The sequence below is a fragment of the Chinchilla lanigera genome, unplaced genomic scaffold, assembly GCF_000276665.1.
Source record: "Chinchilla lanigera isolate Chin_1 unplaced genomic scaffold, ChiLan1.0 scaffold00001, whole genome shotgun sequence".
NCBI lineage: Eukaryota > Metazoa > Chordata > Mammalia > Rodentia > Chinchillidae > Chinchilla > Chinchilla lanigera.
In genome coordinates, this window is record NW_004955402.1 from 39,152,691 (window position 1) to 39,175,186 (window position 22,496).

A 22,496-nucleotide genomic window follows, 5' to 3' on the forward strand; every position below is an offset into this window, starting at 1 on the left:
AAAATGTCTTAAAAATAAATAACAAATATCTTATTTTCTTAATGGATTTGAAGAGGAGTTTAGAAAAAAATATATTCAATTCTGGTAAGCATGGGGTAAAATAGATCATAAAACTCAGCTGATGACACTATTAATCAAGCCAACTACATTGGGAGGGAAAATTTTGCAAATTTTTATTAAGAATTTTACAATGTATACTGTTTGTCAGAGAAAGTCTGATTATTGGAATCCATGCCAAAAAGTATCTGAAATATAGAAAAACATTTATGTTACAAAGAATTTCTTTGTGGTGATACTTCCAGAAGCAAAATATTTTTAAAAAATCTATGAAAGCAGAAGGATTTTATGATGAAATATAACCATGGTATATTAAGACACCTTAGAAATTGTTGTAAAAATGAGGAGTATAAGATACACAGTACAATAACAAGGTTAAAAGAAAAATAGGAATATCATAAAAGATGATTTTCTCAAGCTAGTGAGATTTTAGGTTATATCCTTGGTTGATTTTATGTTTGTATTTTGTACTTCTACTATGAGATTTTTATCATTCAGAAAAAGATGTTACTTAAGAAACTTAGATTATCTATCCAGGAAATATAGTTTGCCTATCCAGTGCATTTTTTTCTTTTGGAAGTATCCTCATGAATTTTTTTAAAAAATTATACAACCTGAAGCACTTTGTGTGGAGGCCTGTGCCCAGATGTAGCAGTAGGAGTGTACAGTGTCACATGGCCTGGCGCAGGCTTCTCATGCTGTCCACGTGACGAGCTGGCTGTGGGAGCAAACGGCAGAGGAGTGGGTGTGTGAAGAGCACAGAGCTATAGTATCGGTCAGTGCATGCTAGAGAAACAGATTTAAAGCAAGATATACAGATATTTAAGAATTTATAAGATCAGCTTACACAGATTCCGATGTGGAAGAGTGCATACCAGAGAGCTGAGGGATCCAGCTGAAGGCCTGGAGCCCATTGTAGTGTCCCATCCACATGGGACAGGAGGCTAACGGGTCTGTGTCAGGAGGCTAAAGGGTCTGTGATGGAAGGCTGAAGAGTCTGCGCTAGAGGCCAGGAGACAATGTCCAAGGTGAAGATAAAGACTAGAGCTCCTCTGAAGGAACAGAAGTGAGCCTTCCTTCTTTGCTTCCGCTTTATATCATTTGGGTGTTCCATAGGATCACTTGTCCCTCAGTCCCCCCTCATAACTCTTTCAGGCATTTTCACTTCCTTGACTCTTCTAGATCAGTGCCTCCACTTTAAACACAACCTGATCCCCTTCTTTTCTTCCCTTTCTCTTCTAGGAAAACCACAGTTTAGGTTACATCAAACAATCTCTTCCCCCAGTGAATGTTCCTTGAGAAAATCGAATGACTTTGCATATTTGGGTTAATCCAGATTTATCAGGCCCAGCTTCAGCTAGTGAGTATTGTGGTGTCTGGGGTGTACAAAGAGGGCCACATGTACAGACTCTTCTCTGTTACTAGGAAATCCTCTGCTACTTTAGTTTCACCTATGACAGCTAATACAGGACTCATGAAAACAGCTGACTTTATGACCATCACCACAACCAAAACAATATTGACATAGAAGGTGCCACTGTGGAAAGGTTAGTGGGACAGACAGTCACTAATACAGCTGATTCAGGACTAATTTGCTGACTGCTGTTAGATGCTTTAGCTTGTATATAGTTTGAGTATCTCTCAGGTTAATGTGCTAGAAGCAGCACCCAAAGTAATGGCATTGAGAAGCAGTGTATCTTGTAGAGGTGAGGCTTAGTGGAACATGGCTAGGTCCAGGGGCACCTTCAGAAAGGATTAATGAGGTATTTTCAGGACCAGGCTACTTGTTGTAAGGGTGAGTTTTCATAAAGCGAGGTCACCCATGTGCTTGGCACCTTCTGGGTGTGCCTATCTGCTTCTCTGCCATGTTGTAACACTTACAAGACAATGGCACTGTGATGTTTGGACCTCCCAGCCACCAGAATTATGAGCCAGTGAGCCTCTTTTTTTAAATAAAGTGCCCAGCCTCAAGAATTTTCTTATACTAACACAAAATGGACTAAGGCAGTGAAGTGCAATCTGTCAATAATATTACTTGAACTACATTGCTGCTTCTCCACTTCTCCCCAGTACCACCTGCCCATCATTTGCACTTGGACAACTAGAGTCACAGTCAGTTTGCTCCACTCATTGTATTTGATGCCGAACCCATCATCTTCCAGCTATCTTTCTATCTGCTATAGCTACTACCTGTCTCAGTTTATTCTATTTTTAACTCCAAATGAATCTTCCCTCCACGTATCACACCATGATCAGCCAGGGGTCGCATTCATGAACTGGACAGGGACTTATGATATAAATAACTCAAGGTCACTTTGCTGAATTTCATGTGGCCAAAATCCAAGTCATTGCAAGCTGGCTTGCCAGCCAAGTGATTAATTTATGAAACAACTAATCACTCCAGTTTTCCAAAGTTAATTTTGACCATACTTTTTACTTCTGTCCATAAAATATCTTTCATCTTCCTGTGGTAGGCTGAATGTTCATATCTTCCCCAAATTCACATGTTGAAACCCAACTGCCAAAGTGATGGCATTAGGAGGCGGAGCCTTTGTGTAGTGAGTAGGTTACGAAGGCGGAACACACTTGCACGGGGTTAGTGCCCTTACAGGAGGTCTCAGAGACCTTCCCCTTTCCTTTCACTAGGTGAGGGTACAGCAAAAAGACAGCCATCTGTGAGCCAAGCAGCAAATCCACACCAGATAACCACATCTGCTGGTGCCTTGACCTTGCATTTCCAGCCTCCAGAGTGGTGAGAATATATTTACATTGTTAATAAGCTTCCTAGTCTATGGTACTGTGTGATAGCATCCTGGGCCAACGAAGACAATGTCCCTTTCCTTTGTTTATGCTAAACCTTCAATTCCTTTAGGAAATTTATTCTGTTGAATAGGCCAATTTATTTATTCATCAATTTGGCTTTGCTCAAATGTGCTTTTGAGTAAAATTCATTATTTTGAGAATGATGCCGCTTGCCCTCAGCCTTCTCTCTAGCATCTTGGTGCTTATTCTTGTCTGTGGCTGTTTTAGGACTTGGCCGGCCTCAGTGCTCCAGGAGCCCTCATGGAGTCAGGCTGTCCTCTGGTGTTCACGTGAGGGATTGCCCCGCACCATTTAGTAACAGCTGCTCCATGGTTTCCTCTACTTCTACAGTGGTTCTGGAAAAGTAATTCTGAAACAAATATGAACATTCAAAAATTTTTTCATGAATATTGGCAGGCTGGGATTTTACCTTGTAGGTATTGTACTTTTCACATTCTTAATTTTTTTTTATTTTTAATTTTTTTTCCAGTACCGGGAATCAAACTCATGACCTTGCGCTTGCCAGGCAGGCACTGTGCCACTGAACTAAATCCCGAGCCCCTCTTTATTATTTTTTTTAACCAGTGTGACAGCTGGGACTTCTCATGCTCTCCATTTATCTCCTTTTTTATGTGACTTATTAAGTCAGAATAATAGCTAAGTCTCAGCATGCTGCTGTATGCTGAAACAGTTTACATCAGCTATGTCTGTCATTCGTAGCTCTTCACAGACATTTCCCCTCTCTGGTTCACTCCTCCCTGTGCTCTCCTTCTCTCTCCTCTGACATGTGCCATTACCTGCTGGTGTAAGTGCCTCTACTCTAAGTGTGGCACACCAGGGTTTCAGGAAGAGAAGTAGCCCATAGAAGGGACAGAGGAGTGCTTGAAGAGGTGGGTAGAAAAGGGAGGTGATATGTTAAAAGGAGGGAAGTGTCAGTAGGAGTCCTCAACATTGTCAAATCATCAGGGGACAAGTACTCATAAAATGCCATTTGGATTTAGCAGGGAGGAAGACAGTATAAAAATAACCAAATATTTTGGAGGCACTCTGGTGCACAAGCCAACAGCAAAGGGGAGCAATGAGGGCAGCTGGGCACACAGTACTCTCAGCCCTCTTTTACATAATTTTAGGCTGTGAAATGCAGAGAAGAATTAGAACAATTAGAGGGGGAGGCAGAACTAAAGTTGTACCTATTTGCTTTGTTTTCAGATGAGATTGGGAATGATCAGGGTGTTATGGACGTAGACCTCTTTATTTTCAGATGGCAGAGACTTGAATGTGTTTGTTGGCTCACACAAAGAAATTCCTTAGAATTTTAAAAAATTTGTGTGGTAGCTATGAAACAATTCTTAATAAATTCCTTGCACAAAAGATATTGATCTTAACCTTTCAGTGGTATATTTCATTCATTTATCATTCACATGCATTATTTATCATGCAGTCACTAACTCATAGGTTATTGCTATGTAACGAACACAATTGTAGACTCCCCTCATCATGGGGCATAGAATGTAGTGATGAAGACAGACAAGAAAAAGACAAATAAGAGAAACCTACACATTTTCAGTTGAGGATAAGTGCTATGGAGAAAAGAAAACCATAAAATGGGATTTCTGAGGAATGAGTAGAGCAGTTTTCTACAGGGTTGCCAAAGAAGCAGATCACAAAATGAAAGGAGGAAGCACATAAGTAACTATGAGAGGGTGTTCTAGGTGGAGGAACAGCAAGAGCAAAGAGTAGGAGGGCCTGCAGCAGCAGGAGTGAGGGGGCAATGACAAGAAAAAGGGGCCAGTGAAGGGAGCAGGTGGGCAGACAGTGGGGAATTTTCACATAATGAAGACGAACTTCTAAAGGAAATGAGACTCCACTGGAGAAGCTTTAAAAAAGCAGTAACAGGAAAATAACTATTCAGACTGCTGTATAGTGAATAGGTGATAAAGAAGCAAGAGTACACTCAGGTGACAGATGATAGAGTTGAGACCTGGGTGGTAGCAGTGGAAGTGACGAGAAGTCTCAGAACTACCTGATGGATTTACTGATGAACTGGTTGTGGGGCATGGCATGAATCAGATGACATCACATTTTACTTTGTTTAACAATAAGGATAGAGTTGCCCTTTACTAAAGTGGGTACTGATTTTGAGACTATAGCCAAGAGTCGAATTCTTCTCTTGATGTTGGACTGCTGACAGCCTCTTTCTTTTTCTGGTCTATATCTGACTAAACTAATGAGAACGCTCAAGTGTTTCCTTTTTTGGCACCAGAAGGAAGTTCAAGCCATGCAAGTTGTAGCCTGCATGCAGCAACTCTTGCCTGACCACACTCCCTAATCACAGTGAAAGCCAACGTCTTACTTTTCCTTGCCCTCTGAAACCATTTAAAAATCTATTTGTGATCTTGCTCTGCTTTTCCCAGAAAGTCTAATTATCTGAGTGACACATCTCTTCATACCCTCAGTGTTTGTGTCCCAACATCCGTGCCAAATTTGGGTGCAGGTGCCACCCCTGCCTGTGAAAGGGAATTACAACAGGTACAAATTGGTTTTGTGGAGTGAAGGGCAGAGTGAAAGAAGGAACAAAGAATTCACTTACAAGCATAAAAATTAGAGTTGCTTGTTAGGTATCAGAATGATGTTAAGGGGTAGATTGATCCGTGTGTAGTTTAACAGATAATCGAAGGCTTCAAGTAAAAACTTGGGAGTCATTAGAATGATGGGGGAGCTTGCCTCGGGCTTGCAGGTAGTCTAATAGCTGAGATCTGATCCTCCATTCATTAGAGAGTAAGGGATTCAGAGAGCCAAGGAAAACAGTGCTCTGAGAAGTTAAGAGAATACACTGTACGCTGAAGGGAAAAACAGCCAATGGCATTAAATACTTTTTCCAGGTCAATTTGCCCTTTTTGTAAGCAGATTTACAGAGGAAGGAAATGCGAAGAGTGTGAACATTGGGGAGCAAAATCTGACTATAAATAAATTTTGAAAAAAACCCCCACAAAATGTGGAAAGATATTGCACTTATCATTTAATTGCACTGCATCATCTAGTCTAGAGATATATTTTACTGATACTCACCTAGGCACTATGACTTTAAATTTCTAGTCTTATTTATTTGTTTGACTAATGGGAACCTGTGAATATCATGAGCTTGGCTTAGTAAAAGTACAAGTGTTTGTCGAGCTATGTAGATGCCGCACTGGATCTGCAGGGTAGGACGTGGGTTTATAGCTGTAACTATGACTTCCTAAGTACTGGTAGTGGAAGATACAGCTCATTTTCCAGAATCGTGTGACTGCTGGGATGTATGCCAGCTCCTTAGGTGACTCTGCCAGCTGCTAGGGGGAGCTCATCAACGCACCCTAGACTGTCTGTGGTGGTCTGTTTTTAGCTCTAGGATGGACAAAACAGGCCGATCACTGTCTATCCCAGGCCTTGGGAAACTGGGCCTCTCCTCTCTTCTCATTTTTCTGTTGGTTCTCATCTTACTCTTCTAGAGGGGCTTCTCCCAGAGTGAAGATGAGTCAGGCCTCACGGATACTCTCCTAAAAAGCATAGGGAATAGCTTCACTCCATGGTGTGCAGTATGGAACAAGAAAAGCCAGTTAGTGTATTTTTCCTCTTTTAAAACCCACCCTATTCATTTCTTCTACTCAGCTAGGTCTCTGAGGCAGAAGTCTTTCTTCTCAAGGGCAGATGCAGAGGACAGGAGTTCAGCATGCAGTAGGGTGACTTACAGAGCAGCCATCGTTCAGCCTTTAGTCTTAAAAAGTGACACTCAGCATTTGCGTGCACTCATTAATTTGTGTGTTCCATGTCCATTAGCTCGCATATTCTCAAACAAAAGAGAAGCTCTGTATAATCGTTATACATTGTCTACTTGTGCTACTTGGTAACCCTGAACCAGTAATTTAACATTTACTCATACCCTATTAATTAAGTTCTTGTAAATTGTGAAGGTGGGTACTAACCATTCAGGAAATTCATTTCAAATAATAGACCTGCTCCCCACCCTCAGGAACTAATATTATAATATTTTAAATTATAATTACTTATGCTTTGTCCTATAGTATAGCTAAGCTGGGATTATAATATCTGCCAAGAGAGAATTAGGAGTATCTGGATAAAAAGCAGAAATGCAGATGGTGACTTTAATGGCAAAAAAGAGATATCTTTCAAAAGCCAAGTGCCCATATTATTTGACAAGACAATTACTGTGAAGAATAGACAGCAGGATAAAATCTGGGTGCCAACCACAGGCATAAACAATTAATAATAAATTTGTCGATATAACATATATAGGACAATTTCTTTTTCTTCCTGTCCATTTTATTTATTAAATTTCTAAAAAGCCACCAGGGGAAAACATTAAAAAATAAAACTGACAGATTTAAATATTCATGCAATTCATTTTCATTCCTATACTGTTATGTGCCTAAAATGACTATCTTAGGGTAAGCCACCTGGTACCCCCAAGTTGTATGGGAAGCATCACTCAGCACCGTCTTTCCCAGAGCACGATGGATGTGCTCTGACGTGGACCCTGGTTGGTAGGAGGGAGCAGAGTAGGTAGACAGAGTACAGTGGGGTCCATGCCTAAGATTTGCTCTCATGATGAACATGGGGGCAGGGAGCTGCTCAGAGCAGACCTTCCACACTTCCAGGACAGCTAGGCGTGTGTGGGCTTCAGGCCCTCGGCATGTTCAGATCCTCTCCACTGACAGCTACGCTGTGCAAGACCACAGATAATGCGAAGCAGAGCACATTCCATACCTGATAACCAGGAGGATAAAGACGGACAGATGGACAGACCAACCAGGTGTATCACTGTGAAAGGAGAAGGAAAACGTGAGGCAGAGGAAACCTAGAAAGACAAGTGAAGGAAAGGGAAAGAGCCCCCTGTGCTCTGCTAGCCAGGGTCTTTCCATCCCCAAAGTCAAGACTTCTTACACTGGAACAAAAATACAGAATGTTCTCTGCTGTACAACATGGGAAATGAGGGAACAGGAAGCTCTGCCCGAGAGGGTGAATGAGACTAAAACTCCTACATGAGGTCAGTGTGGCGAGCTTTGAAGTCAGTATGACTGGGGGCTCTCGAAGGCACACTTCTAGGACTGGAGGGGTTAGAGCTTCCAGTAGAAACAAGTTGAGTTTTAAATACTGATAAATATTTCCTTTAGGTGCTCTGAACTCATCTACATAAATATTTCCTTTAGGGTTTAAACAAAAATTTTTGCCTCATTTCTCTCAGTGAATTTTAAGACAAAATTGGTATTGCCTCAGAAATAGAGTTGTGGTTTCTTCCAATCTAATAGCACTGAGATACCCACAGCAGGTGGCCTCCCAAGGGCCTGAGAAGACAATCACCTGAGTTGTCACCTCCCACGGTCCATACCTGCAGTGCTCAGGAGTTGAGACCCACACCACTGGGTATGAAGGAGGTGGGTTTTTCTCAGGGAGCTGTAAAAGACAGTCTGGTTTCCCGTGGTGTGGGTGATACTGGGCTGCCTGGGATTCAGAAGAACGGGATTACTTTATAAGAGAATCAACATTTCTGTCTCTTGCCTAGTTGGGAAAGCAGAGGAATCAACAGGTTGACAGCTTAGGGAGGCCACAGGACAAGGAGAAAGATTGCAAAGTGGAGATTCTGAACATTCAGGCTTCAAAATACTTTATACTTATGTGAGAGCCGAGTTTGGAGGCACTGTCCATGCATAAACACGATGCCGCAGACCAAACCTTCTAGGATGCTAATCTTCTAGGCTGGCTTTGCCTCATAAATCAGGACTTCACGAGATCAAACAGTCTCGGCCAGGGAAGGACTGGCATCAGCGCAGAGCATGGGGTTTGGAAAGCCTCGTGTACGGCTTCGAACAGTGCGACACCAGAAGAAGTAGGTGCGTGGTCTGTTCCTCCTCTGAGGGAGCAGTAGAGCAGCTTCAGGAACACTCACCCTCCCTGTGAGCTGGCCCATTCCTGGGCTTGGCACCAGGGGGACTTTGACCCCAAGACCACACTGGCAAAGCTCACAGCAAGGGGAAGGATTCAGCACGATGTAACAGGAGAAAACACACATCAGAAAGACTGGGAAGTGCTGGCTGGGACCCAGGGCCAGCTGCTGAGGGTGCGCGCCTGAGCAATGCTAACAAGAAAAAGGGAGTGTGGAGGTGGAGAACATGCTCTGAAATTTAAACCTGAAAGGTAAAATAAAAATCTAGCCACAGAAGAGAAATCATCAGAATTTTAGATTTAAATAACCCCGTTTGAAATAAACTCATCTACATCTCCTGTGTCCCAGCCATGGTTTGGAGACTAGTTAACTTCGTTCTGCATTAACTGAAGACTTGATTGCACCTTATCTCAGAAATAGAGGGAAAGCTAAAACCCAAGCTCTACATGGGTGACACATGAACTTCAACACAAGCACAAGCGGTGAAGCTGCTCCCCAGGGCAGCCAGGTGTCACAAAGGTCAAGTACACGATACACTATCTGGTCACCTGTCAACAGCCTGGCACAAGAATATGTCACAGGGACCGCCCCCTCCCTCCTCCAGAAGGAACTATTATTCGGATCCCTTCCAGAACCAAATTCCACATACCACAAATGTGGGTGATCGTGCCCACGGTTCTCTGGAACTGAAAAGAAGCCCACAGGGGAAAGAGTGCCTTTCAGTGCTTCAAGGATTTTTCACAATCCTAGCATCTTAGAATTCCGACTTGCCCCGCAGGGAAAGGGCTCTGGTAATCTTTCTAAGAAGCATCTGATTTCTCTAGGAACCTGAGCTCTGTGAAAGAAACAAACAAGAAAGGTTTTAGGGCTTAGGAAATCCATATGAAAAAGGGCATGTCATGGGCAAGCGTGGTGGACAGCAGCCTCGAAATGGAAAAATGCAGCCTCTAGGGACCAAAATTCTGAAATAAGGAGAAGGAGAACAAATATAGGTTTTGAGAACTTGCCACCAAGCATGATTACCTGAGATTTCCACAGTCAGATAGCAAATGAATTCTAAGACATGCAGGGAGCACTCCAAGGACCAATGGACATGGTATGGGCTGCCTGGACATTCCTTGGTGATCCTGCCACACTTGGGAAAAGAAGGCCCTTGCTGGGTGACTTCCCTGGGTTGCAGAGGGCAGAAGGGGACAGGCACAGGGCATCACCAGAGCTGTCCCGGGTCCCCTGTGGTTTTCTTCTGAGTTTTGTTCACCTGCAGAGGTTGGGGCTGCGCTAAAAACTCCTTTGCATCTTTTCTATGTTCTACCTGTTCCCGAATTCTGAGAAGGTCACATAAAGATGTGCAGTGGGCTCTTTTGTTTCTATTGGACATGTCATGATTCTTAGTCTAGTTATCGGCAAAGTGGAGAAAGGCAGCACGGCCTCCACTAAACACAGTAACAGTTTTATCTGAACTAGGATGGAGATCTCTCCTTTTGTAAACAGAGCTGGCTATGGAATGTATTTTTATATATAATGTTTTTCTTAATGAAGATTTGATCCCTGCTTGGAGTGAGTTAGATTGGGCATCAGATGGGAATAGTGTTAGTGATTTCCAAATTTTTAGTCCAAATGCTTGCACATTGGAAAATCCCCCCCCCCTTTTTCTTTGAGACAGAGTCTCGCTATGTAGTTCAGGCTGGCCTTGAACTTACAATGTAGCACAAGCTGGCCTCGGACTCTCAGTGATCCTCCTGCTTTAGCCTCCCCAGTGCTGGGGTTACAGGTGTGCGCCACCATACACAGTGAAAATTCTAAATTAAAAGCCACAGAAAGGGAAAGGGAATCTGAATACATTATCTCTTTGCACATATCAAGTACAAAGCATTTGTTTTTGGACAGTACTTCACATTCTGCTTCTTGTCCATGTGTCCTCTGAACATGAGTTCACCCCTGCCTTGGAGCACTGCATGCAGTCTGGTTTCCAGAGTTCCCCCAACTGTCCTGTTGTCCATGTCATCCATATGATTGCTACTGGAAGAAGCTTTCAGGTCTCAGCTCAGATCTATGGACCTTAATCTCAGATCTTTCTGGGCTGATTTTTCTGATCCTCATAGGGGAGCTAAAGAAAGTCCTATTTTTAGGTCATAGCCTTCAGTAGCAGATGGAGTGCTTGGAGATAGGGCCTACCCAAGACTCTCTGAGAAAGAGCGACTGACAGCTGCTCTTCCTGGAGATAAACTCCCACCACTGAGGAGAGGAGAGCCATCTCCTGTGGCCGGGAAAAGGCTCCCTTCCCAGGAACATGAGGGAGTCTGCCTTTGAGCCCTGGGCCTCAGTGTTTCCCAGTGGCCCTTAACACAGGGAGTGTCACCTATACTTCTGCAGACTGCCACCTGTACTCTTGGGTTTCAGGAACCAGGGCACAGAGAGATGATGAGAACTTCAAACTGGGGCTGAGGGAGCTCTCCCACTAGGATTCTGGTTGAAGACCACCACACACTATCCCACCCAGCAAGCTAGATGGCATTACCGTTCTGGAGCCCCATGATTGTTATTTCGTACTTTGAGTGGCTGCCTGCCCCAGGGACCCAAGTGTATGTGCAACAACCAAGCATCCTTGAAAAGAGTGTTGGAATTGCCATACCTTCTAAGGGTTAGAATAGTTGCAATGTCTATGACAATCTGAGATTGACTACTTTGAGGATGAGGACTGGGGCCAGTGATGTTTGGCTTGGACCATGCCCACTGCTCAAGATCAAAGAAGCCACCAAAGACAACCATTTTATCATCTATCACATAGGAGGAGTGGCTGGCCATGGGAGGTGGTCCATAGGTTGTCACAGGCAATTCCACCAGTTTTTAGAGAATGAGTGTGTATTTCATCAAATAATCTCTCTGGTTGATGTAGAGGATATGGGTTTGGTCCTGTCCAGCACTAGCAAGTTCTTGTACACAGCCAGAGTTGGTCCAGCTTTTAGAGGAAGGCTAGGAGCTTGAAGCCAAATGTCGAATCTACTCTGCTATTGAGGTCAAGTCTCAAGAGGTCATTGAAGGCAGCATTGCAGCTGCTCTGGGTACAACCTCCAAAGGTGTACATAGGCTAATTAGCATCATAATAGCATGCAAGGTGTGAGAACCGCTGAGTAATTGGGGTTCCAGGGCAGGGTAAGTGCAGCTCTCCCACTGAATGTTTCCTTCCTGGATGGCCTTCATGAAACCATAGTAACAATCGTGGGTTACTCCTTTGATAAGCCGATACCACTCTTTGCAGACAAGGACCACAGTCTTGCCCTCCTGATACTGAGAGAGGAAGGACAGGATATACTCCAAAATCTCTTTGGTAGCTCCAATATCGACCTGTTGAGTTGAGGCTCTTCAGCCTCCAGTCCTGGGTCTTGTTCCATTGTCCCTTTCAGTGCAGTTTCCTCTTGGTCTACAGCCATGAAACTGTCATCTTTACTGTCTGAAGAGCTGGCCCTGACATTCTGCTCCAAAGGATTTCATGGCTATAGTTTTACGGAGGACATCTTTCTGGTTCACTCATCCATTGCAGGTCTGTCCCAACCTGCTCCATGTCCTCAGGTTTGCTCTGCTGGTGGTGAGGGAGCCCAGGCCAGGACCAGGCCAGAGGCAGGAGTCCAGCTGCCCAGAGCTGCCATCTTCTTCCACTCAATTCCGTTTTTCTTTCTTTTTTTTTTTTCCCCCTATCAGTTTCTTAAAGCTCAAATAAAGTATAAAGTTTAAGTGTTCATATAGTATTTGTCAAAATATTCATGGGCATGGTAGACAGAGTGCCTAAAAACAACCTTTGTTTTAAGATTTTTTTATTAAATATTTACATTTGTTCATTGTTAGAATAAATTATTAAGAGGAGCTTGAACAAAACAATGTACAAGCTGGGCATGGTGGTACATACCTCTAACCCTAGTATTCTGGAAGGCTGAGGTAGGAGAATTGAAAATTGAAGTCCAGCATGGACAACTTAGAGAGACCCTACTTCAAAATAAAAAAATAAAAAAGGGCTGGAATGTATGTCATTGAAAAGGCATTGGATTCCATCTGGAGTTTTAAAAAAAAGGCTGTGGATGTAGTTTATTGTGAAAGCTATAGGTTCAATTCCCAGTACTGTAACAGATAAGCCAATGAAAAACTGTCAGGAACTGGTATCATAAAGGAAAAATTATGCAATAAATATGTTGAGAGAATTGGTTAAATGTTTGTGAAGAAATAGAAATTGATTTTAAGTACACTAACACTAATGAATTAATTGATGAAAATTAAAGCATAAAGATTAGATATTGTTTAACCTTCAAAGTCCTTAAAACTTGTATAAGCCTAAAAATTTATAGTAAAATTATAGTTAAAAATTAAAAAAATTGGAAAAATTTTGCAACACAGAGATTAAATAAAAAAGTCATTGGTATTTTGATGTTCTTGGGAAAAAGAGCATTGAACTGCAAGAGTTAAACTGCCATGAAAATACATCTGAACACTAAAAATTGCATATGAATATATAAATATGCATAGTTGACAAAAATGAATACTGACTCATATGATAGTGTTTACAAAAACATTAATTTTCAGGGTAACAACAGAAATGGCCACACACACAGATATGCACATTCTTCTCCCTTAATAGATTAACACTGACAAAATGGCCAAGTAGGGAGAATGCAGTGAGTGGAGTAGAATTGTTAAGCTGTTGATGACAGTGTTATCTGGTGCAATTTTCTTCAGTTTGGCCACTTTTACTCATAGTTTTTAATTTAATGTATTCCACTTTTACATCATCTAATACTTAATTATGAAAGCTTAGTTAAACTATGGTAATTATAGATAAGAAGGTATTGTACAACCCATCAAACTTACATAAACAAACAAAAAACAAAAGGAAAAATATCCTTTGGTAGGTCTTGAAAAAATCTCTAATGCTTGAAACTTCAACAATGTATAGGTGATTATTTTTTAAAAATATTCTAAATTTTCTGCAAAATAGGAGAAAAATATAGGGAGTCAGATGTTTTCTAATGGGAAAAATGTATAGAAGTCAGATGATTCTCAACCTAATGCAAAACAAAGAGGCATGACAGTAAGTTGGGGGCAGTGCATAATTAAAGTACCCAGATTTAAGTAGGATGCAAAATGTGGAGATCAAACTTTAAGGACAGAATAAAGTGGTTTAAAACATTAGGACAGACCATACAGTTTAAAATTTGAGTTTAGGTTGAAGGATGACAAGAGTTGGTCAGACAAAGCAAAAATGCAGAGGAGCTCGAGTGCACAGTGACTTATACAAAGAATGGCTTCCAAGACAACAGTGTTTTCTACTGGAGGCACCAAAATTCAGTGTTATTAGCACCTTTCATGAAATAAAGAGCTAAGCCACTAGGGTTAGGAGCCTTTGATAAAAAAGATACAATTATCAAACAGACACCAAACCTGGTTATTTTAAAGCAATTGTACTTTTCGCTAGGCCACAGTTATCTCAACTAGTTTATTTTATGCTTATCTTTTATTGTGCAATCAAGTCAGAAAATGGAGGTTTCAGTGCATTAAGCTTAATCAAAGGTGAATGTATGTATGATACATAAATGAAAAAATATTTCATGTTTATGGATTGGAAAATTTAATATGGCTATAGGTTTGTACTACCCGTAGAAGCTACAGATTCAATGAAAACCCTATCAAAATTCCAATGTCATTTTTCAAAGAAATAGAAAATAAACCTTAAAATTTGTGTGGAACCAGAAAAGACCCCAAATATCAAAGCTAACCTTGAGCCAACAGAACAAAGCTATAGGCATTGTACTACTGATTTAAAAATCTATTACAAAGTTATAATAATCAGAACAGTATGATACTGACATAAAATGGATACACTGACCAGTGGAACAGGATAGAAAGCCCAGAAATTTACAAAGTTACACATTTGGTCAATTGATTTCCAAGGAAGGTGCCAAGAACCCACATTGGGGAAAGGACGGTCTCTTCAATAACTGGTGTTGGCAAAATCAGATACACACATGCAGAAGAATGAAAGGTGACCCTTATCTCAACCATTATCCATGGCTCAGGTTACAATGAATTGAAAGCTTCAAAACTAAGACCTAGAACTGTAAAAGGCATGAAACATAGGGAAAAATTCCATGACATTGGTGTGGGCAATTATATCTTAGCTATGTTCTTCTAGCTACAGGCAACAAAATCAAAAATAGACAAATAGAAACACATTAACCTAAAACTCCCTGCACAGCCAGTGAAACAATTAACAGAGAAAAGGCAATACATACTCCGGGAAAAAATATTAGCAGATCATACATCTAATGATGAGCTAATGGATGCAAGAACTTAAGAACTCAATAACAAGAAAATAAATATTCCTATTTAGGCAAAGGACCTGAATAGATGTTTCTCAAAAAACATGCAAATGACCAGCAGATATGTGAAGAATTGCTCAGCATCACTAATCATCAGCAAAAGACAAATTAAAATCACAATGAGATATCACTTCATATTGTTAGATTAGCTTTCATTTAAAAGAAAGGCAACAGCAAGTGTTGGTGTGGATGTAGAGAAAGGGAACTCTGAATTAGAATGTAAATTAGTATAGTCCTTGTGGAAAGCAGTAGGAGAGTCTTCAAGGAAAGTAAACATAGAATTACCATGTGATCCAGCTAACTCATTTCTGGGTAATAGCCCCCAAAATTGAAATTGGTATGTTGAAGACATGTTGCTTTGAATTAAGATATGAGCGTAACTCTATTGATATTTTGGAAATGTGCATTAGTGTTCCCCTCAAAAGTGGTGGGCCTATAAGCAATACATGACTAAGAAGAGTCTTTAAGTCATTGTATCTTTATTCTCAATTATAATACCACTCTCTGCCACAGGGACGGAGAGCACTAACAGATGAATTGCAGAGATCACTGCAATTTTGTTTGTTGTATCATGTACACTTTTCCTTTTGAGAATTAGAAAGGTTCTTTCCTCTTTTTTCCTATATTTTGCTGATTTAAAGGATCAGGACTCATTGGGAAGGGTAATGATCATTAATATAGCAATGAGCAAGATATACTGTCATAAGAAGCAGAATACTTATCCTGGAAAATCCTTGATTCATATAATTGAGAGCTACTGAAGTTATTTATCTATTTTCATCTGTAGCTAAGACCATTTTAATGTTGTTTTCCTTATCCATCTCAATATAGCTATTAACTTCAGCAGTGCAGTAGATTTTATTCAGCATTCACCTATATTTATCCTGATCAAGTCAGCTCAACGTTGGACAGTTTTAAAGCTAGTAATCACCATAATCCTTATGTTTGCTTAATCTTAAAATTTGGCAATCTTCATACTCAAGGAGTGGCTTTGTGGGCATCTTTAGCAGCAAAAAATAAATTCCTAACCTGTGAGAAACCAAACTTCAATGATTTCAAAAAAGTTGCATAAAATAATAGGGGCAAGACACTGTCCAGAATTCTAGCATTATTTCTACAGATGAGATAATTTTCTGAATGTTACTTTTTGAAGGGAGGAGATATTTCCATTCTCCACTGAATGTACATTATATATTTCCAGGTTGATTTCTCCCAGAAGATAAATAACTATTAGTTTGCATCATCTACATTGAATACACACATAATTATTAATGTAACATAAATCCAGTGTTTCCTGACTGTTAATCTACAAAGTCAGCACTGACATTTTTTGAAGTTGGATTTGAGAGACCAGTACCTTTAGAATGACTAGCAAGCCAGAGGAGTACGTTATGGAGATTGAACAAAATGCAGCTGAAACGGTAAGTATTGCAAGAAACTTTAAATAGCTTTTGTATTTTTCTTACTTTCAACATTTAACTTTTAAGCCTTCATGAAAAGTAGATTGGAATTTTTATGTTTGCTGTTACAGAATGAATGGACTTTGGGAGGTTATTACCAGTAATCATATGATTGAGGAAGATGTTAGCAGTTGGTGCTTTTCTAGCACTGTGAAATGGTGCATTAGACTTCTTACCTAAATTTTAATATGGATGTCAAACACTTATTCACAATTGTTTTTGTTTTGTTTTTTTTTTTGGTGGGTGAATGGGAATCAAATTCAGGGCTTTGCACTTGCCAGGCAGGCACTGTGCCCTGAGCTACATCTCCAGTTATGAGATGTTATGAGTAGACAAAATTTTGGCAGATGATTTGGAATGTCATGTTCACAGCAAATATTAACCTTATTATTTTTTATTTTAAAATATTGTAGTCCAATGAAATACTTGCCTCACTGTGACCTACTAGAATTTATAGTAGTAATTATGAAAAATGTCTCATGGTAGGGAGACCTACAGACAAAATGGCTAATGTAGAAATCACATACTTCTTAGAGTCCTGGAAACAAAACTATAAAAATCTCAAACACCATTGAAGTGAATTTTTTCATTTTACAAATGGAGAAATTGAAACACTTTTTAGTCTACATAGTTGGTGTCAGAGTTAGCAACTGAATTCAGATTTCTCATATATAATCTTCAATTTAAGAGAAATTACTTTTTTAAAAAGTGACTACTACATGCCAGAAAAGAAAAATGATCTATAATTACCTTGAAGATATAGAACAAAATGAAACAAAGATAGGATTTGATTTATAAGTTGCTTTTTAATTTGAAGATTGTCTTTGTGACAAGTTTGGGTTTTAATAACTAGACCACAAAAAACTCAATTTTTATTTGCCTCACATTCCAGGAGAGCTACAAATGTATTTGCTTTAGCATAATATGTACATTATTTTATTTTTCCCTAAGTACACTGAATATGACTTATATCTTCACAATAACAAAACATTTATGAAACTTAGTTCAATAAGTTAAATAAGTATGCCAAGAAAACAAATTAGCAAGCCAAACTTCAGAGTTTGTGAAGAAAACAATATAAAAGAAATGATTAGAATTTCCTAGCTTTTAGTATTCTGATAAACAACCTATAATCTCTCACAGTGCCAAGACTAGGAGAAGATTTTTTTTGGACAAGTATTATAGGAGTATTATTTTCTTATTTTGGAATATTTATATAGAAAATTCAAAAAGAAAGAGAAAAAAATCACTCGTTCCTGCTCAGAGAAAACCAGTGTTAATATTTTCTTCTTCATCTAGTTTAATTTTATGGTTTGATTGACTTATGTTGCCATATGATTTCTTGTTAGTTTATCTAAACATTTTTTTCAAAAATTCAAGAAAAACAGTAGTTAAAATTCAGGGAACTAATTAAAACTTTTCATAAGAGAATATTTATTCAAGTTATCTTTTTGTTTCTCAGTACAGTATTATGACTTTATTTATTTGTCTTATGCATTTTATATGCTTAATCATTTTATATATTTTATTACTGTTATGAATAGCAGTACACAAACCCATAAGTACACACAAAAACAATCGTTGTTAAATACATTTTTCCTATTTTTGTAAATAGCCAACTTAATAATTTATTACTTTGGGTAGGTAATTACTTTGGGATTCTGGTTATAGATAATCACATCATCTGCAAGTAATCATACTTTTGTTTTTACATATTTATTATTCTTATGTACTGACAAGAACTTCCGGAAAAGCATGATCTAAGCGTTATGATGGAAGACTTTTCCCACTTTTCCTTAGTGTAATGAAATACTCCTGATATTTCACTGTTAAATGTGACACTGGTCATTGTTTGGAGGTAAACATTCCTTAGCATACTTAGGAATTATTCTATTTTTGTTTTGCTTACTTGCTTTTGTCAGTACTTACTGCTGGAATTTGTCAAATGGTCCTTGAGCATCTACTGAGAAGATTGCTTTATTTTCCTTTTTCTCAGTTTTATTTTTTTTTATTTTAAAGAGAAAAGAACAAAACAAAATAACAAAAACAAAGACAAAAACAAAACAACACAAAAGCTATAAAGATGATATAGAATTTCAAAACAAGATGATAGGAGATCAACAATGGTTATTGTATTACTTATTGTTATCTTCATCTGATATAAATAAAGTATTCATATATTTCATATCATTAAACCATTATTACAGTTTCAAGGACTCCTAGCATTTGATTACTTCATCATTTAATACATGTTGATTTCACATCACTTCATATTTATATGTTTACCTTCCCAACAAGATAAATTTTTCTCATCCTTAACAATCAAGGTATGTTTATCTACATTTGTCTGTTTGTTTGCATATTTATTTACATCTTTGTCTATTTCTGTGCAGTTTCCCAGAAATCCATACTGTTTGAGTGAAGGAACACAATGTGGGTGTAGACTGCACAATGTGATAATTCAGCCGCAGATGGTAAGGTTCGGGGAGGAGATAAGAAGTGTCAGTCTGCTCCGGAATAATGGTAAAATGCACAAGCTGGTCCTTCTCCATCAGCTCCTCTGAAGGGTTCCAGCTGCCATTCCATAATATCTTGAAACACCTGGGACCCAGGGCCCTTCCTAGGGCAGCAGTGCTGAGTTCTATATTGTTATGATCTTGTTCCACAGCAGAAAGAGTTTTCTTCTATTTTTCTATACTCAAATTTAATAAAATTTCTTTTATTTATGTTTGACAGATAAAATGTATTTAGTAAATAATTTTACTTACCAAATCTCAATATGTGATGTGAAAATTAGAAATAATCAAAGAGATAAAAAACTCTGCACTTTTCTACACCCAAAGAGATAGCCAATGTAAATGTTGTAATATGTCTTTCCATTATTTTTCTACCCATTAGGACTAATTAGATAATTTAATTTATACTGAGATGTTAGTAGCTGATAATACCATAATTCCTAAGGCAATCTGTTTGCATTTAAGATGAAGCCTTATTACTTTAGTACAAAGGGATAAGCAGGAGGGGGCACTTTGTCCTCAGAGGCTCATGACTGTGGTATATGTGTCTGTGTGTGCATTTTGCATATATAATGTGTGTGCTTGTGTGCGTGTTTGAGAGAGACAGAGACAGAAAAAGACAGAGATATGAAAAATGTATATTTTCATTACAGCATTTGGAATAATGAAACATGTCAGTCTTATTCTAATTGAAATCTATTGCATAAGTCATCACTATATAATTTGCTGATAGGGTCATTTTTATTAAACCTTTCCAGGCTTCAGGAAAACCATGGTCACTCTGGAAAACATGTCTAGTGTGTCTATTGGCCTGCTTGATAGCCTCAGCCATTGTAGCTTTGGTCAGCCATTTTGGCCAGTATGGCAAGCCCATCGGCAATACCACCATCATCATTCATGCAGATGGAAGATCCAACCAGGGTGCTGGAATCCCTACTTATACCCCACCTACCTCATCTACCTCACCTGGACCTCAGAGCACCACACCTTCTACCCCCACAACCAGCCCAAGTACATCTACTAGCGTACCCACAACTTCCATGGAGACGACTACCACCATCTCGACCACCACCCCAATACACCATGTTGATATTGAGTATGAGGATGAAGAGTAGCTTGGAGCCCTCAGTCCTCTTCAAGCCAGAGCTAAACCTCTACTCTAAAGGAGGCATTCCCTGCATTCTCTCTCCTTGCTTTGTAAGGACCTGTTTCTCTTGCTCAGTGCTTTGCTGGCTTCTCATATGGTGATGACTTAGTCTTGGGCCCACTGATGTTCAAATGACTGGGAAAGAAAATGACTATGGGTCTGGGTGATTCATCCAGGTTACAGCAGAGAATATTTTTTTTCCCACTCCTGTACTAACGAGAACTTCAACTCATAAAAAGGCTGCCAATGAGCCCTATTCAATTTAGCTCCCTGCATCTCTTTTCTGAATCCAGTATCTACCATCTGGCCAGTGTGGATTCTTTCCTAATCGCATATATTTGACCCTTACTCACTATTTGTATGCCAGCAGGGAAAGAAGACAATGTTCAGTTAGAGCGATTAACAAGCATAATTTACTAAATACCTATGGATCTTTTGAAGGGGGGCCTATTTTGGAGAATTCAGAAACAGTGGTCCTCAGTGAGAGGTAAACAAGGAAGGATTCTGAAAAACAGTTAAACATGGGAAAGGGGTGAAGGTTTAGATTTAGGGAGATGGTTAGAACAGAGAATGAAAGCACCAAGGAAGTGTAATGGAATTAAAAGCCAAGGCACCTACATGTCCCTGCAATTTCTCATGAAGATCCCCAATAATATTTTACATATCTGATACTGCTTAATCTCTAAACTATTTTGAAGTGCTACGTAGAAATTTTAAGCTTTTAAGTTGTTTTGTAAGTTACAGCATAATTTAAGAGGACATATTGCTTGTAATTTGCTGTGAAACATAAGACTTGTTCAACATTACTCATGTTACAAGTGGTTAGTACAGTTCTAATTAGAAGCAAGTGTTTTTCAGTTTGGAAAAGACTTCAGGGGCAAAGAAACCTGCCTGCCTTAGCTTTAGTCTACTAACTCTACAAAAAGGGAAGATAGAAAGACTAAGCCAAAGACAGACTCAGTGAGTCAACGTTGGAACTCACATCTCTAGTTTATATTTTCTGATTCTCTTTTGCACACAATTAGAGGTCCTGCACACACTCTGAAAGCACTGTTTCATTTTTCAAGATCTCCCAATGCAAAAGACTTTGTACTTCATATAAATCTAAATTGGTTTTCTGCAGTCCATAATAGACCACTTAGATTAGCTATTAAGTTCTTACTGAATAATTAAGCTCTGCATAAGAAAAATTAGAAATTATCATTCTTTAGATAGTTGTTGTCTATAGGTAGTTAGTATTATTTTTCAAATATTGATAAATGTAAGAATTTGAGTATTTGAAGTTATTTGACAAACCACAAACATTCAGTAGTAGATCTTAAGAATGATGCGAGGTATAATGTAAATCTTAAACAATAAATTTTGTTAAGCTCTAGATTGATAAAGCACTAGATAAGAATAAGGTGCAAGAAAGTAAGTACACACACATTTTTTTCCTGCAGCATAATTTTAAAACAATGCACTTGAATTGTATTTTGATTTAAATGCTTGTGAAGATGAAAGCTTAAATTTACTGGGATCAAATTACTTATGTAATTTAAATTTTGTTTTGTGAGATGAAAGTAAAAAATAAGTTTTAAAGAATTCTCTAAACAAATAAAGAATGATACAGAATGTTCTGCATTTTGGAAGCCTTCATTTTTATTGGTTCATGTTGCACTGCATAATACTTACATTAGTTTTGAGAAATTAGTACATTTATAATTATATCTTGATTATTTCTGAGACTCTTTCCTTCTTCCCTTCCCCTCTGCTCTTCCCTTCCCCTTAGCCTTTTCTCTAAGCCTTCGTAAGTAACTAGATGCTGCGATAGGAGTGGTTCTCTTGCCTGCCCCTTACGATGACACAGGATACGACCATACAAAAGCAAACCTTTGTGCTGAAGGAGCATCATCAGTTTCCTAGGTTAAATATTGGTTGGAGATGATCTTAACTGAGTAATCTGAAATGATCATCATTTTGCCCTTAATAAAATGGAGACATGAGAAACTTTTGGATTTTTTTTTTTTTTTTGCTTTAGGCTTTTACAATTTAAAAAACAGTCAACAGAATCATGGAAAATGTCTTTGCACATTAAATTTATAACCTGACAATGGTTTTACAAAGTACTTTAACAATACAAAGTAAAGTGTGAATACTCAGTAGTAGATCATCCTTCAGCTAGAGGATCTCGAATTAAAACATTTCGCAAAACTTTTATGAGTGCAA

At 38.9% G+C, this 22,496-nt stretch overlaps 1 protein-coding gene and 1 pseudogene across 1 annotated transcript; one reads left to right on the forward strand and one right to left on the reverse strand.

Moving 5' to 3' along the window:
- Positions 1-8,647: 8,647 nt before the first annotated feature.
- On the reverse strand, positions 8,648-12,362 carry LOC102004874 (annotated as a pseudogene).
- A 4,155-nt stretch (positions 12,363-16,517) lies between these two features.
- On the forward strand, positions 16,518-20,442 carry LOC102026173 (dynactin-associated protein). Its single transcript, XM_005372951.1, has 3 exons — positions 16,518-16,586; positions 19,019-19,099; positions 19,900-20,442. The coding sequence occupies exons 1-3, from the start codon at positions 16,530-16,532 to the stop codon at positions 20,254-20,256; spliced, it is 495 nt and encodes a 164-aa protein (XP_005373008.1). The 5' UTR covers positions 16,518-16,529; the 3' UTR covers positions 20,257-20,442.
- Positions 20,443-22,496: the final 2,054 nt, after the last annotated feature.